The 18,720-nt window shown below is 43.7% G+C and overlaps 1 protein-coding gene across 5 annotated transcripts in view; it reads left to right on the forward strand.

Annotated features, from left to right (window-relative positions):
• MICU3 (mitochondrial calcium uptake family member 3) overlaps positions 1 to 18,720 on the forward strand; it is a 175,305-nt gene that overhangs the window by 80,663 nt on the left and 75,922 nt on the right. For all 5 annotated transcript variants that reach the window (XM_068278620.1, XM_068278616.1, XM_068278618.1 and 2 more), the window contains exons 5-6: positions 10,073 to 10,120; positions 13,895 to 13,977. In XM_068278620.1, coding sequence (XP_068134721.1) covers positions 10,073 to 10,120; positions 13,895 to 13,977 — 131 coding nt within the window. The remainder of the gene's footprint in view (positions 1 to 10,072; positions 10,121 to 13,894; positions 13,978 to 18,720) is intronic.

The raw sequence follows: 18,720 nt of genomic DNA on the forward strand, positions 1-18,720 counted from the left end.
GCTAGGGAGCTTTGGGCTTAGCACACTTTTCAATGGCCCCACAGCTTTGATCCATAAAGAAGAAGTCATTGAGCCATCCATGCATTCCCCATGAGATGCCCACACACCTAGCTGTCAGGTCAGTTCCTTCACGCAAAGCCGAGGAGTTACAGGCTGTATGGTATCAGATACAGCTACCATGGGGCCTGAGACAGTGCACGGCATGTGCCAGATATTATACTGGCTGCCTGTTTTATGAGCACAGATTTTTAGGATGGAGTTATGAAGTATTAGGCACCCCTCAAATGCCTATCCCTTATTCTCCTATGCTAGCCTAATCCTAATATTATTCCTGTCCTGTGTCTTAACCCAACCTTTCCTGCCCTCTTCAATCCCTAACGTTAGCATTCATTTCTTGCTCACCTTTACTCCTTGATGATCCATTGTTCCTATTCTTAACCTTTTCCCTGCCAAGTGCCTAAAGGCTTGTATACAAGCTTGACTAAAGATGGCTAATGGTGGCCACTAATGATCCTATGTTTTTCATCCAATTTTACCAAATCTATGTTGTAGAAGGGTAAACTGAGTGAATATATTGAATGGATTATTTAGGCAGTTCCCTTATATTACATAGAAATGGTAAGATTGGATGAAAAAGATTTGATCGTTAGTGGCCACCATAAGGCAGCCGATAGCAACCTCCTCAGCTGATCATCAAGTGTATGTACGGCAGCCCCCAACCCATGAGCGATCCGCCCGGTGGATCTACTCACCCAATAGGCGGCCAACTTCTTTGAAGACAGGCCATAAAAGGAAAGAGCATGTGTACCATCCGTCCATTGCAAAGCGTGGTTTATACAAAAACGGTTAGTGGAATGCAGCATGACCAAGCATTTGGTAGGATGCAACACAGCCGTTGCTTGCCTGCACACAGTGCCTGCCACCCACCTCTACTCCCATATCTGCCTTTGATGCCATTAGCCATGGCTTAATTGTACAGCAACCTGGATACATTTATGTATGCTGACAAGTTTTTGAATAAAGCACACTTTGCTAAGGACAGATGGTGCACATGCTCTTTCCTTTTATGGACTGCTTTGCAACCCTTTCTTCACATTTGAATTACGGAGCACACGTCCTCTTATCAGCTACCAGAGATGCTGCAGCAGTGGTGAGAATATTGTTTTATTTACTTTATTTTGCTACAATTGATGTGATACTGAGGGAGTGCCGCACTACTTGCTATTCTTTTGAATTCCAACTTCTTTGAAGACACCACTCCCCTGCCTGTGATGTCTTGCATGCGCCACTCCGTCGTACCCACACCCACCCACCCCACCCCCGCATAGCAACAGAACGCCTTGGCAGCTACACAGCTAACACGGGTCTGTACTGGCCCACCTAGCAGTGTCGTCCGAGGGGATTGAATCCCAATCCTCGACAGGCAACATACATCATAGGTGTGTAGGCACCTTAACGATAACCCTCAATTTCCATAACATTTCCTAAAAAAATAAAGGTGCCCATTAATGGTGGGACTTGTAGCAAATTATCTTATTTTCTAAGATTATTCAGATCAAATGAAACGATCGTATTTACAGTGGGATGCGAAAGTTTGGACAACCTTGTTAATCGTCATGATTTTCCTGTATAAATCGTTGGTTGTTACGATACAAAAAGGTCATATAGGTATATCATATAGGAGACACACACAGTGATATTTGAGAAGTGAAATGACGTTTATTGGATTTACAGAAAGTGTGCAATAATTGTTTAAACAAAATTAGGCAGGTTTATAAATTTGGGCACCATAAACAAGAAATGAAATCAATATTTAGTAGATCCTCTTTTCCAGAAATTACAGCCTCTAAACACTTCCTGTAGGTTCCAATGAGAGTCTGGATTCTGGTTGAAGGTATTTTGGACCTTTCCTCTTTGCAAAACATCTTTAGTTCATTCAGGTTTGATCGCTTTCGAGTATGGACAGCTCTCTTTAACTCACACCACAGATTTTCAATTATGCTGCACATAGAAAGTGAATCGGCACCGTTGAAATGTAGCTTTATTTGTTTCCAAGTTTAAAACATCTGCTCAATCAGGCAAAGTTTCGTCATGAAAATAAGTGAATAACAATTGCACATACCATCCTGAGTGAGGGCTGAGGTTGGGTGCGGTGGGTGCTGGGAGCTGGAGCCTGACGGCTGTTTTGCGCGAGGTTGGCTAGCATTATTTGTAGCCAATTGCCGTCGACCAGGTGAATGACGCAGATAGGTTGCACCCATTCACTTCCTGCGGGTCACGACCTGCGCCGTTTGAGGCGCATATGCGTTCCAGTGACGCCTACCGACGCGACCAATACATCCCTTGGCGTCCAAAACGTTGCATCCTATTGGGCGACGCATCACATTCATTATGTGTACCCGAACGCCAGAGGGAATAGAGCAGCTACATGGAGGGGCTCCATCTAGTGTCCTAAATTAGAAGGCATTCTGCAGCGAGTGGCAGGCAGGACAATAGGAAAGGTGGAGAAAAGGAGTGAAAACATAAGTGAAAAAAATAATAATAGTGGGAATTAAAAAAAAAAGATTTTCAATTATACTCAGGTCTGGGGACTGAGATGGCCATTCCAGAACGTTGTACTTGTTCCTCTGCATGAATGCCTTAGTGGATTTTGAGCAGTGTTTAGGGTCGTTGTCTTGTTGAAAGATCCAGCCCCAGCACAGCTTCAGCTTTGTCCCTTATTCCTGGACATTGGTCTCCAGAATCTGCTGATACTGAGTGGAATCCATGCTTCCCTCAACTTTGACAAGATTCCCAGTCCCTGCACTGGCCACACAGCCCCACAGCATGATGGAACCACCACCATATTTTACTGTAGGTAGCAGGTGTTTTTCTTGGAATGCTGTGTTCTTTTTCCTCCATGCATAACGCCCCTTGTTATGCCCACATAACTCAATTTTAGTTTCAGCAGTCCACAGCACCTTATTCCAAAACGAAGCTGGCTTGTCCAAATGTGCTTTAGCATATCTCAAGCGGCTCTGTTTGTGCTGTGGGCGGAGAAAAGGCTTCCTCTGCATGACTCTCGCATACAGCATCTCCTTGTGTAAAGTGCGCCGAATGGTTGAACGATGCACAGTGACTCCATCTGCAGCAAGATGATGCTGTAGGTTTTTAGTACTGGTCTGTGGGTTGACTGTAACAGTTCTCACCATTCGTCACTTCTGTTTATCCGACATTTTTCGTGGTCTGCCACATATGTTCCTAACTGTGAAAACAGACAGCTGAAATCTCTGAGACAGCTTTCTGTATCCTTCCCCTAAACCATGATGGTGAACAATCTTTGTCTTCAGGTAATTTGAGAGTTGTTTTGAGACCCCCATGTTGCTACTCTTCAGAGAAAATGAGAAGAGGAGGGACACTTACAATTGACCCCCTTAATTACTCTTTCTCATAATTGTATTCACCTTTATATGTAGGTCAGGGGTCAGTGAGCTTACCAAGCCATTTGAGTTCCAATAATTAGTTCTAAAGGTTTTGGAATCAATAAAATGACATTTTATGCACCTGCCTAATTTTATTTAAAAAATTATTGTGCACTTTGTGTAAATCCAAAAACTTTATTTCACTTCTCAAATATCACTGTGTGTCTCCTATATGATATATTTACCTGACATTTTTTGTTGTAACAACCAACGATTTATACAGGAAAATCATGACGATTAACAAGGTTGCCTAAACTTTCGCATCCCACTGTAATTGTTCTCTAGCTTCAAAGAATCCAACTTGTGATTATATTTAAATCAATTATGATCATATCTAAGAAAAATCAGCCAATACTGATCAACCAGTTCTTTATGAAAACAAGCGATAATGTGATCATTTAGGATCTATTAACCTTTTCGGGACCGGCCACCTACCCCCCCTTAAGGACCAGGCATTTTGCGCGGGAAGGGGGTGCGCACGTTTGGGGGGTCAGGCGGCCGGATCCCGTGTGTGGCTGCCTGGCATTGTGTCCCTCCTTGGTGGCCTGGGCCCCCCCTTCTGCCAGCAGCCTTCACTTACCTTCCAGGCTCCAGCGATGAGCCGCACGGGACCCTCTTCTCCGGCCGGCATCTCCGTTCTGTCTGACGAGCAGTTCCGGGTCGCGGCTTGATGACGTCATCAAGCCGGGACCCGGCGCTGACGTCAGATGAAGCGGAGATGCCGGCCAGAGCGGAAGGGGGCGCCGATCGTCGCTGGAACGGCAGGGAGGTGAGTGGATCCTCTTCTTTCCCCCCCTGCCGCCGCAGCTGTCAAACAGATCACTACGATCCGACGGCGATCGTAGTGATCACTCGGGGGAGATGTCGGCTGTCATATGACAGCTTAATCTCCCCCTCCGGGTGCGCACGATCGCGTCGGGAGCGGAAATTGCGGGCCGGCGTAGATTCTACGCCGCATCAGGCTAGAACAGCCACAAGTGCGGCGTAGAAACTAATGCACATGGTCCCGAAAAGGTTAAGCACATTAGTTTCTCGGTTTACATACAATCTACATAATATGATAGAAAATACAATTCATAAACTGTACCGTTAATGGGCACCATTACTTTTCCTCCCCACTAACGCAATCTGACTTCCAGACCTATGCTTACATATTTATACTTGCCTATCTGCATCGGAACCGCTTACAGCATATTGTTCATTTTCTGCTGCCAAATGAATGCAGCACAGAAATTGTCCAGCAGCAAATTTATTTTAGTTATTTCAGTATTTATATAGCGCCAACATATTACGCAGCGCTGTACAGAGTATATTGTCTTGTCACTAACTGTCCCTCAGAGGGGATCACAATCTAGTCCCTACAATAGTCATATGTCTATATATGTATCATACAGTGTATGTATCATAGTCTAGGGCCAATATAGGGGGAAGCCAATTAACTTACCTGTATGTTTTTGGGATGTGGGAGGAAACCGGAGTGCCCGGAGGAAACCCATGCAGACACAGGGAGAACATACAAACTCCTTGCAAATGTTGACCTGGCTGGGATAATAATGACCTGGCTGGGATAAAGCAAATATTCCTGCCTTGAATGTAGCTGTCTTACTACCATTGTTTCGTACGCCTGTGTGACTGAATAATTCTTTACTTGATGCCTGGTGTAAGAATCTGTGAGGTTTTCTCAATGTAAAATCTTTATTCATTTAGAACCAATGTTTCAGCAAAAGACCATATGTAGACTTCTCCCTTAAAGTGAACCCGAGGTGAAAATAAACTGATGAGATAAACAATTGTATCCATCCTTCTATTACTAAAATTACTTTTGTAGATATCACATTGTTTTGTTTTATGTTTAAACATTTGCAAAGTAGATTTTATGATTCATTGTCTCAGCTCAATGGCAGTCTCTCAAGAGCCTCAGAGCTAAAATCTATAACCTATTTGACCTTTTTATCTATCCCCTGCTCTCAGAAGTTGTTTTCTGCCAGGAAAATTTATATGGCTGTAATTCCTTATCAGTGAGGGTTACTCTATAATCAAGGATCAGACAAGAGAGACGCTATCACTTGCATGCCTAAAGGTTAACACTTTCAGGCAGTAAAAGAAAAAAAGGAACACATCCTAGTTATTCATATGGTTGGCACATAACACATGTTTATCTCATTATGTCACATGCCGCCTAGGGTACACTTTAACTAAGCATTATTATTCTCTATGGAGATATCTTATCTTTTATTTCACTGCAGCACATCCAAGTCTTTCTTGCATTTAGACATTTTGCTAGTAAAGCCAGCAGATGGGGCTATAAACAACTATAACTTTTTTTTCGTTTTAGCCTTTGACATTTAATATTTTCCTGATTAAAAATATTTTAGTGCTACTTATACTGTAATTAAAATACAGGTGATAAAATCAAATGAAGGGAAAAACATAACGTAGGTGCAAGGATTCATTTTTGTGGTCTTGAAAAAAAATGTCTTGAAAGCAATGGCTGCCAAGATTTTCATGCTTGCCGTGTTATATTTTCATGGCAATATGTAATGGTTGAGTAAACAGTGAAAGAAAACCAATTACAGGATAAGCCATCTGAAGAGCAAACAATTTCCATACGGGAAAGGTTTTAGCTTAGCAACACTTTGAATAAAACTGTGTTGACAGAGTTGACCATAATCTCACACTGAGATAGGAGGAGCAACCATTGTGTTTGACTACTTAATAGGAAGCATGACATGGCAAATATGGTTGCATCCGTCAAACCTATTAATAAAGACTACTGTATTTACTTTAATATTGACACATGTTCATAATGTAAGTTACATTAAGTCAATGACATTCACACATTGGAGTGAAAAAAAATGTATATGAAGGAAAAGAGTAGATTTCTTACGCATGATTACAGCCTATCTCCAGCAAAAATACCCCTATATTTTAATATTGGATAGTGGGAAAAAGAATTAGAATTCTTCATAGCTTAGTATTGTCCTTTCCCCAATCTGGTAGGTTTCTATTATTTCCTGTCATGACAGGAAGAGGACAAAGGCCTATTTCCACTGCAAGCTGTTTATACAGTAGCTGTTAAGGGCTCTTTTACACTAGAGGCAGCGGTAGAAATGGCCAAAACGCTGCCTTTGGCTGTCAGCGTTTTGGTGCGTTTTGAAGGCGTTTTAACGCCAATACATGATTATCAATGAAATGAGAGACGGCCCTGAAAAAGCGCCTGGGAGCGTCGAAATGCAACGCTCAAAAACGTGGCGTTAAGTGTGAAGGGTAAAATGAAAGTCTATGGACTTTCATTTTACCATGGAAAACGCCAACTATGGCCATGGCGGTAGAACGCAGAAAAAGGCCTTTAGTGTGAAAGAGCCCTAATTGATTTTCCTGTGTTTCCAGTTTAGCTTGTGAAGAAATTATAATGGGATTCTGGTAATTTGTTGTTAGCCATGTCCTTCCTATGAATTCCATCAGGCCTTCTGTATAGATAAAGCTCTATTGGGCGGATAGTAATAATGCTTAAAGCTATGGTGTCCTTTACTATATTTGGTGTTCCCCCGCCTGTGACCTCCATCCCATCCCTGCACAGGATCTGCCTGTAGAGCCACAACCATTCCAGTGTCTTTCTCCCATAACACTCAGAGCAATCAAGCAGAACTATCTCTCTGGCAGGGCCACAATCCAGCATCACAAACAAAAGGTGGGAATGCTTTCAGGACCACTTAGATAGCTGCCTTCACTTCAGCTGACATGCTGCCTGACAGTTGCTGGGCTTCCCTTTGTCTCACAACAAAGAGAGTGCTATAAAACAAAGAGATCCCAATATAAAACAAATGGCTTGAACATTGTCTGACTGTAGACTTACACCACTTTATCAAAATGCTCCTGTTTCAATCTGATACCCAGGAGGGGAATCTGCCTCACAGGTCTCTTTCTTCCCATTTGCTTTCTAAAGCACCTATCAAGTCAGTGATGTGGTTAATGCCCCAGTTAGTGTGGGGTGATAAACCAGTAACAGTACATATAGAAGGTGCGGTGTTTATGTTTGTTAGAAAACAATGCTTGCTATAAGGCCTTCCTAGGATCAGTGCGTTCGCTGTGGTGCTTCTAACAGTATTGACTGACAACATGATCCGCTCTGAGAACTTGAAACATTGTGCAAATGACACTTCACAACAAAGCCTTCTAAGTGCAAGCCCCATGAGTTGGCTTTAAGACAGAGTAAAAAAGGACAAATGCCCTGGGCTGCAAATTATCAGGCACTCCATCACAAGTGATAGCATTTTAAGAGACATGGCCAGAGGCAGTAAATATACATCTTACTGAATGTTTAATTCAAATTGTGATGTATGTTTACTGTAGTAATTAATAAAGACAGAGAAGTTGATTACCGCCACCAAATGCAGCTGGATATGGACCTCAACATCCTCTGAAGGTTATAGGTGGCGTGCTCCTCAATAGTATATACAGGTTGTGAAGAAGAAGACAGCAACTAGGTTTTGCTTCTTCAGAGGCAGTAGAACTTCCTCTACAGCCTCTAAAGAAGCGACACCTAGTCATGAAACAGCGGTCAGGCCTACAACCGCATTAAAGGTCTTTTTAAGGAGCGGTGCCCTTGATGTCTTCTTCTCCACTCATTGACTGGATTGTCTCCTATTAGCTGGCAATAATTAGCAAGACTAGACTGAGTTACTGTATATTCCTGCGTATAAGACTACTTTTTAACCCTTGAAAATCTTCTGAAAAGTTGGGGGTCGTCTTGTACGCCGGGTGTCATTGATGCCGGGTGATACGCCCTATCCTGTTACCGCCTCTCAGATCATCTCGCTGCTGAGGGAGCGCAATCTATTCTTCCATACCGCTCTGATAAACAGGTAGACAAGGCGAGCTGACCAGTCTACTTAAAGTGAACCTAAAGTCAGGAAGAAAAAATGAGTTTAACTCACCTGGGGCTTCCCTCAGCCCCCTGAAGCTGATCGGTGCCCACGCTGACTCCATCAGATGTCCCTGGACCGGCCGGCGGCGACTTCCGGTTTCGCCGTCACAGGCGACAGGCTGGGAACGCGAGTGATTCTTCGCGTTCCCAGCCAGAATATCGCCCCCTATGCTGCTATTGCAGCATAGGGAGGCCGCAATAGCGCTATTCTGGCTGGGAACGAGAAGAATCATTTGCGTTCCCAGCCTGTCGGCCGGTGACGGCGAAACCGGAAGTCGCCGCCGGCCGGTCCAGGGACATCTGATGCAGTCAGCATGGGCACCGATCAGCTTCAGGGGGCTGAGGGAAGCCCCAGGTGAGTTAAACTCATTTTTTCTTCCTGACTTTAGGTTCACTTTAAGGAGAGTTGACCAATGCAACAAGTCAATTGACTATATACTGTTATATACTGGGTAACACATACAGTACAGCACCAGTATCTGTTTATACATGGCACCAGGATATGATTTTTTTATTTTTATTTTAATTTGGTGTGCATTGGAAGAGGGGTAGTCTTATACGGCGAGTATATCCCAAACTCTATATTTTAACTGGAAAAGTTGGGGGGTCATCTTCTACGCCCAGTCGTCTTATACCCCGGAATATACGGTATATCAAATTATAGAAATGATGGCTGAAAGGTTAGTAAATTTAGATTTGTGCTACTGCAATCCTTTACACCTACAGCAAGAACTTACCTGTAATAAGCTATGGTCTGATTAAAGTTCTTATTGCATGTGTATGCATGACTGCATCTGCACCAATGCTAATTTACTAATCTTTCCGCAGCCAATCCCCAGGCTGGTATGGTTCAGGCAAGGCTAAATTCACACTATGGGCCATATCCTATTCAAGGTGGTAATTAGCTTGCAGCACTCAAGCTGCTTATCACCTGGCCATCACATGAGGACTACCAGTAAATCCAAATGCCGCTTTAACTAATGCGATGGCTGAACGTTCAGAGCATTGGAGCGATGCTCCTATGTCCCATGCAATGGGGCGTGAGGTTTTGTGTTGTGGTGCTGTCCTTCAGCACCCCAGCACTGTTTCCTCGTACCCCCAGTAGATACGCACGCACCCGACATATGCCGTGAGAGGCAGCAGGCTCACATCCACTAACCCAATGTCTGAGCTGCTTGCCAGGCACTGCTGGCATTATTGTTTTTACTACAGTTCCTCTTTAAATTAAGAAAATGTAAGTTTTCAGACCTAGTTAAAGTTGCAACACCTTGAAGCTCATTACCAAATACTCTAAAAAAGTCAAGGGGTGTACATTGCATTCATCTGGTGTGTTCCAGTCTGTTTTGAACAGTATAAAGGTGTCCATTAACAATCCAGTTTCCCAGTTTATTGTCTGATCATTGACCACCAACGGAGGGGAAAATAATGAACAATAATAAATAATCCGTTCAGACTAAAAGAATCTTTCCGAAATTCAGATCCACAGAACGATGAAAGAATGATCACACGGCCGATCGTTCAGGAGATTGTACCGTTAATGGGCACCTTCTTGTTGGTTGATTTTTTTTTGTTTGTTGACTGATTATTTTCTTGATGCATCTAATTAACCCTGTTTATTATCAAAGTATCTCTTATGGAAAATGAAATTGTTACAATGTGAATCTTCTCTTTTTCCTCTGTTTAGGAATGCTATCCTACACAGAGTATCTCTTCCTGCTTTGCATATTGACAAGTAAGTACACTATGTATAGAAATAACATTTCCCTACTAAGCTATAAAGTTTTACATAGTACCGGTAAACTGCGTGTTCTTCAAAAGTTCCCATTCCAGTTCTTTGATGGTTCTGTTATAGCACAGTGTTATGACTGACACTTAAAGTGAACCTCCGGACTAAAAATCTACTCAGCAGAACTGAAAAGGCTTGGGGCTTGATTCACAAAGCGGTGCTAACCTACTTAGCACGTCTAAAGTCTTTAGACGCGCTAACCAGGGTGCTAAGTGGGTTAGCACCGGATTTCTCAATTAGATTGCGCGCTAACTTTGCGCGCGCAAAGTTTTACGCGCGCTAAGTCCCATAGGCTTTAATGGGCACTTCGCGCGGTGCGCCCTGTGCTCTGTGCAGTACGCGCGTAAAGTTTTACGCGCATAAAGTTTTGCGCGCGTAAAGTTTTATGCGCGAAAAGCTTGTTTAGACGTGCTAAGGGGGTTTTCACAGGCGTGCTAACAGTTAGCACCGCTTTGTGAATCAAGCCCTTGGTGTTTCTTTAACAGTTTCACAGCATCAGAACTTTGTTTTTCTTACCAAAGCATCATTTTTAGCTGTATTTGTATCTAAGCTCCACCCATCAAAGACAAAAAGCCCGGGCTTTTTTTCCCTGATGCTGTGCAGAGCATGATGGGATTTCCTATGTTGTTATTCACGTTGCCTAGCAACTGGGAGAGGTGCTCAGGACACAGGACAGTTGGAACTGTGTCTCATGCTCCCTGTCACCTCCTTTCAACCAAAAAGATGGCTGCCATCATGAAATCAAACATTTGACTGTTCTTTTAAAACAGTGTGGGTAAGAGATTATATTACCTATCTATTTTAATTAACATAACTAATGTAACTTAATGACAGTATGTTTGTTTAGGCTGGAGTTCCTCTTTAAGCAAGCTATTTTCTAACTTAAAATGATTACAGGTGCCTTTCAGTTTAAAAACATGCAGTCTTGCAACCACGGCGTACACCTGCAATTACTGTGGCCCGCAGGGATGGGGATTCGATCCCTTAGGTGATAGGTAGGGGATGAGTGCTGTGCTGTCTGTTGCTATGGAGGAGGAAGAATGGAAGACAGCACAACACACGATGTAGTGTCATGGAGCTGGAGGGATAAAGTGGAGAACAATGTAAGCTGTAGGGTCCTGTAGCACTGGCTTACTCCCATCCGCATCAATAGATTAGAACCAAACTTTCAGAATGGTACTGTAGGTGTATGCCCATGTCCTCTTCCACTCCTGTAACACACTTTAGAGAAGTGTGTAATAAAGTAATACAGGGACACACACCAATGGCAGTACCCACTTTGTTTATTCAAAAACAACTTCCACACGAAAAAACATCAGCGTTAGGTTTCAGGGTCCTAATCCACATAGGACCATGCTGTTATGTGTGCCTTCCACCCACAGTAGTACAATGTTGGTGCACCAGAGTGGCCTCTCTTAACCTGACCGGTTTCGCCTCCCGGCTTCGTCCAGGTGCAGAACAATGGCTTCAGTGAAGACAATCCGGCACTCTGAATCTCTCCGCAACATATTGTGACTGCTGGACACACATTTATATTCTTGGACAAGGTGGCTGTCTCAGCCTAGATCAATCTGCTGTTTGTAGAAGGCTCAACTCTGATTGAAAACCAGTTGCATTGTTGCCATGTTAGTTTTGTACTCCTAATGTTCTACAACTATAGATTTGTCAATCAGCTGTATGAAGCCTTATAAAATGTATTGTTGTACAGGATGAGATTAAGAATGGGAGTACTGGCACTCAAAAAATGGACCTCGATTCTTGTAAGGGCCCCTTTGGCCAATCAGAGCCACTTTTGTCCCTGACTCTGAAATTGGGGTGTATTCTGTGTGCCGCCTGCAGCTGACCAATTTTGCACTACAGGCGGTTCCCTACTTACAAACAGATGCTGTTTTGGAAGGTTGTTTGTAAGTCAAATTTGTTACCAAGTCATGCCATGTGTTATAATTGGATATTCTTTCAGGTGACTCTGGATTTAGACATACAATAAGAACAATATTTTTTTTTTGGGGGGGGGGGGGCAGTGTGCTTTAAGCTTGAGACACTAACTTGGGTTCTTTAAGCTTGAGTTCCTTGAGATCTTAACTTGGGTTCCCTGGAATTTTTTTTCTTTTTGTGACAATGGTGGGCTGAGAAAGTTTCAAAAGTACCTCTTGGCTCTATGTCCTCTTCACTCATTGAATGCTCATCCCAACTGTGATGGGGGTGGTGGTGGAGTTTATTAGAGCACACTATAATAGGAGGTACTGTATACAGAAGCAGTATATTGGAGGATAATGAGGAACACAATAATAAAATGAAATAATAAAATAGGGAGGCAGTATAACAAACAGGGGAGCACTATAATTGTGGGATTTAGCAAGAAACACTAATATGCGCTACTATTATAGGAAACACCGCTATCATAGGAAGAAACATGGAATGGGGAATACACAATAAGGCTGTCACAAGGAACAACCAATTCCACATTTAAAGACCATGCATCCTTCAAAATAAATCCCCATTCCCCCTGATAATGCAGGGGTTCTTCCCATCCCGGCCATCCCTGAATCTCCCAGATGTGTATGTCACTGTTAACCATACTACCATTCGCCCTACCTCTCGAGCCCGCTGTCTGGGTGTCACCCTGGACTCCGCACTCTCTTTCACTCCCCACATCCAAAACCTCACAAAGTCCTGCAACTTCCACCTTTGTAACATCTGTAAGATTCGCCCTTTCCTGACCGCTGCCACCACCAAACTCCTCATCCATGCCCTCATAATTTCCCACTACTGCAATGTCCTTCTATCTGGTCTATCTATGACCCGAATAGCTCCACTGTAGTCCATCATGAATGGAGCCAGCCAGAATTATCCACTCCTCCCATCGCTCCACCAGGGCGGCTCCCCTCCGTGACTCTCCACTGGCTTCCTATCCAGTCCACAATCAGATTCAAGATATTGTGTCTGACCTACAAATCTGTCCACAAAACCTGTCCATCCTACATTTCTGATCTTACTCAGAGATACACACCTAGCCGCTCACTCCGCTCCTCCAGTGAACTTCGCCTGGCCGTCCCCCGCATCACCCAGTCCCATGCACGCCTCCAGGACTTCTCAAGAGCTGCTCCAACACTATGGAACTATCTACCTCCACCCATTAGGGCAGCCCCTCCTTCAACATCTTCAAGAAGGCCCTCAAAACTCACCTTTTCACTCTGGCCTACCACCCCTCACAATTGCTCTCAACCCACAGCTGAACTCTGGTCCCCTACTTTTCGTGTCCCTACCTCTCCCTCTAGATTGTAAGCCTTTGGGCAGGGTCCTCCTCCTTTTGTGTCCTACCTGATCATGCACCTCCATTACTGTGCACCCATGCTATGCACTTGAGTGAACCTAACTTGCCTAATCTCCATGCTCCATCCAGTGACTGACTAAGCATTACCTTGTACTTGTACTGTGCTGTGTGATCTGGTTTTCTTGTACTCCTGTATTGTCATATTGCTGTATGTCACCCCTAAATATTGTCTGTAACCTAAATTAATGTCCAGCGCTGTGTAATATGTTGGGGCTTTATAAATAAATAAATAACTCCAAGATAGTTAAACAATTATTACTTACTATACTATGCATCCTGTTCCTTTTATGTACAGTGTATGCATATTTTTATGTACTAACTATCTAAAGTATATGTGTAGTTTTTACATACAGCTCTTTAAACCTATATGCGTTTGGATTTTTCAGAACCTCATGCAGGCTTCAAAATTGCATTCAATATGTTTGACACAGACGGAAATCAGATGGTGGACAGGGAAGAGTTCCTGGTGGTGAGTATCCTTTATAGCCTTCAGCTACTGTAGGTGTTTCAGTGTTCTTTATTCTATACAGAAAATGTTCAGGACCAATGAATGAAAATGGCTGTAAACTTATTACCTTGGCCAGTCAAATTCTAGCAATAATTTATCTTATGTAATGAGCAGATAAAAACAGAATTGATTGTCTCTTTAAAGTGCAGTCACTTTATTCAATTTTTACAAAATGCAAGGGGTTACTTTACATTGTATTAACACTTCAGCAGCCAATTTATTTAGAGGCTTGTAAGTGCTCCAGGCCAATTTATTTTAGCACATTTTTTTTATTTCTCTATTTGTTACATTTCCCTGCTAATAATTAGCACTGCTGTAATGTGTATTTATGGCCACTTGTGACTGGGGGCAGTGTGAGACAATAACAGAGAACTTTTGCTTTCAGTTTCTTACGCAGAGAGAGATCAAAGCATTCCAAGAATTTATAGCACTGCGAGTTCTGCCAAGTGAAGTCAAAAGCAGAGCACTTATCTCAAATGAGATAACGCTACTGACGCTGCTAATAATTTAAACGACATATATCTTAAAATGTATGTATAGCTAGGGATGCATGAGAATGCCTATGTCAGTCTTGCAAGAATTTCCTTGACTTTCCAATGGTTCCATGAAAATTCAGTAAAACAGTTTTGCAAAATGCAATACAGTCAGTGGCACCCACTTTAATCTGGGCTACCATCAGAATCCATAAACATTTTACAGGACCCACACGCATAGTAAAGCCACCTAACTATGGTCCATTGGTCCAATACTAGAGTGCTAACAGTATTTGTCTGATGGTACTGCTTGCTTATCTATATGGACAGTAGGAGACAGATTTTTATTTGAGACAAACTTTTTTTGTGTTTTATACAAGACAGTCCTGGTTTTTATTTGTATCAAATACTCCATCTATATCGTGTTTGAATGTTTTTGTGTATTTCTTCTGAGTCCACCAGTTTCTTCCCACAAAAACAAACTGGTAGGTCAGTTAGCGTCACCTAAAGAGGTCCTAAAATGTGGTAAAGATTGTAAATTGGGAGCTACTTTCAGGGACAGTAACTGAAATTGTTACTTCAGTTTTCTCTGTAAAGCACAGTAAAAAATGTATCTGCATCATGTAAGCGTATAAAGAAAAATAAGGACAGTTCTGTAGAGCACTGGTGTCATGAATCTAAATGCTTGCATGGGCTAAGTGTGCAGGTTTAAAGTGTACCAGAGACGAGAAGCGTCTCTGGTACAATACTTTCCTGGGGCTTCCTTAAGCCCTGTTAAAGCTGCTCGTCCCTCGCCGTCTCCTTGGGTGACTCCTGTCACAAATGCGCCGCCAGGCGCACTCCCCTGCCCGCAGATCACTCGCAGGGAAGGGATCGTGGTGGGGGAGCTCGGCGGTTGAGTGTGCCTGGCTGGGCCGCGTATGCACAACAGAGTGCGACTTGGCCCGGCTTTTGGGGACCATTGTGACAGCGAGGGATGTGCAGTCTTAACAGGGCTTAAGGAAGCCCCAGGTAAGTATGGAACCTGAGACGCTTCTCATCTCAGGTACACTTTTAAGGCCTTTGCCAACACCTTAGGTTTCAGGGCTGGGAAAATCCATACCAGATCTTCAGTTGTTCAACAGGATTGTTCCAGAGCATTGCTCCCCAAATATGTGCTCACAACCCACCAACAATGTATGTTTGGCAGGCAACCTCACATATGCACAGGTGGTATGTCATGTACATTTAATAAAGGGGCCCATTGAAAAGGGCGTAGGAAATAGCCGATAGTAGAATATTAAGGAAATTGCCTATATTCTACTACTTACTTCACTTACTACTTACTGATATTTTACTATAACCTAACCTTACTTTCACACAGAACCCTCCCTCTACTGATGCCTAACTCTAAGACCCGCCCTGGTGGTGCCTAACCCTAAGACAACTACCCCTCCCTGTGATGTCTAACCCTAAGACCCCCCCCCCCCCCCCTGGTGGTACCTAACCTTCCCCTTCCCCTGGTGGGCACCTTACTTTAACCCCCCTGACGGTGCCCTAACCTTAACCCCCTCCCCCACAGATGCTTAAACTATCACATTAGCCGGCATGAAAACGGCGGCTACAAATATCTGGCACACTTTTCAACAGGGCGCATCTTGCACCCTTTTCAACTGTTTCCATTTAGGCCTCCTGAAGTCCACATAGCTGGGACACTAATTACCCCACCTGCACGTATGTGAGACTACGTGTAAAACATGCACTGTTGGTGGACTGTGATGGAATGTTTGGGAAATGCTGTCCTAGTGCGAGCTCATAGTTGTGTAGATAATCCACAGCTATGAGTTCTGGGTTCTACTAGAGTGGACAAAAAGCATAAATACTGTGCATGCTTTAACTGAAAATCCATTATAAAAGTACAGTGGTCCTGTGGAACCTGTGCTCCATTGATGTTTAAGAATTTTAACAGTTGCAAACTATCAAAGTTCTTCTGCTACTTTTAATCTAACCATATCACAGGTCCTTCTCTGTCATGTTCTAATATCAAAAGAAAATAAAATATGTTTTATGTCAGCAACTCATGCAGATTAATATGTCCAGATGTGAAAATGGGTAATTACAGGTAAGTGCAGAAACATTAAAGGACGAGCTGCTGGAGAAGGAAACACATTCTTCACTTTGTTTTACTGTTTATTCCTATAAATAAACAGATTAACGTTTACCTGCAGTACTTGGAAAGTGGCCATTCTTTATCTTTCTCCTGTTGCAGATGGGTAATTTCTTTATTTAGTTGTATTTCATATAAAATTGTCTGCAATGAAAGTACATGGCTGGCTTCTTTCTAAGTTCAAAAGGAATGGTGCTTTGACTTTTTCAAGGAGATCAGACAAGTAATCGTATTTTAAAAATAGCTTTAAAAGACTTTGAACTCATATAATGCTTAGAGTGGCATTGGACAACCCACTTTGCTACAGCTTGAATTTGCTGTAAAATTTGGAGCTTTGTTGCACTAATCAATAGTAGAATTATAGCACATTGCCATTTTCAGAGGAATTAAGGTATGGCCTGAGATACATCGTATGGTGTTGTGTGAGGCTGTCAGACCACTCCCAAAGCCACTACTGTTAGCCGGTCGTCAAGGGTGATTGGATACACACAGCATGCTTTCTCTCCCCTACCCCACTCTGCTACATACATAAAGGCAGTACCAGGGGTCGAGTGGTGCGTGGACGCGGGTGAACGGCGTCCACTTACTATTTCCCTGGGGTGGACGCCGTTCACCCTGCCATGTTCGGAGGGGAGCAGCGCAGTGGAAGGAGAGCTGTGAGCAGGAATGGAGAAGGGGGGCCATTCCCCCCCCCCTCCCCTCACCTTAGGTGCTCTCTTTCCCTCGCTCTCCCCTCCTGAAGTAAAGTGCAGGCAGCCGGCAGCGGGCGGGACTTACCTCTCCTCGTTCCGGCGTCGGATCTGCGTGCAGCTGCTCTGGTCTGTATCAGACCAGACTTGCGGCACGCAGATCCGGAGTTCCGACGACGAGGAGAGGTAAGTCCCGCCCGCTGCCGGCTGCGCGCACATTACTTCAGGAGGGGAGAGCGAGGAAAGGAGAGCACCCTATGGTGCAGCTCACAGCTCTCCTTCCACAGCGCTGCTCCCCTCCTGCTGGGGGACACCTATTCTGGGCACATATACCCCTGGCTACATATACTGGGCACATATACCCCTGGCTACATATACTGGGCATATATACCCCTGGCTACATATACTGGGCATATATACCCCTGGCTACATATACTGGGCATATATACCCCTGGCTACATATACTGGGCATATATACCCCTGGCTACATATACTGGGCATATATACCCCCTGACTACATATACTGGGCATATATACCCCTGGCTACATATACTGGGCACATATATCCCCCTGACTACATATAGTGGGCACGTATACCCCTGGCTACATATACTGGGCACGTATACCCCTGGCTACATATAGTGGGCACGTATACCCCTGGCTACATATACTGGGCACGTATACCCCTGGCTACATATACTAGGGATATATACCCCTGGCTAGATATACTAGGCACATATACCTCTGGCTACATATACTGGGGACTACTATACTCATGGCTACTTATACTGGGGACACCTATAGACCTGGCTACCTATGCTGGGGGTACCTATTTTGGGGGAACTGCTGTCAGATTATCTGCTGTTATGTATTTTGGGGAACAGCTGCCAGATTATGTGTATGTTAGAGGAACAGCTGCTGCCAGATTACGTGTATTTTGGGGAACAGCTGCCAGATTATGTGTATGTTAGGGGAACGACTGCTGCCAGATTATGCGTATTTTGGGGAACTGCTGCCAGATTGTGTATGTTTGGGGGACCACTGCTGCCAGATTATATGTATTTTGGGTGTTACGTGTATTTTGGGTGATCCGCTGCCAGGTTTCGCGTAATTTGGGGAACTGCTTCCAAATTATGTGTATGTTGGGGGAACTGCTGCTGCCACACTGTCTATTTTGGGGGAACCACTGCCATATTATCTGTATTTTGGAGGAACTTCTACCAGATTATGTGTCTTTTTGGTGAAATGCTGTCAGATTACATCTATTTTGGGGGGATACACTACGGCAGAGCTCAAACTTCCCTGGCAGACCTTTTACATCACTGCTAAGGTCATGTATATTTGGCCCCACCCATGACTACGCCCACATTATGCTTGACCACGCCCATTTTTCGGC

Source organism: Hyperolius riggenbachi, chromosome 1 (genome assembly GCF_040937935.1).
Source record: "Hyperolius riggenbachi isolate aHypRig1 chromosome 1, aHypRig1.pri, whole genome shotgun sequence".
Classification (NCBI taxonomy): Eukaryota; Metazoa; Chordata; class Amphibia; order Anura; family Hyperoliidae; genus Hyperolius; species Hyperolius riggenbachi.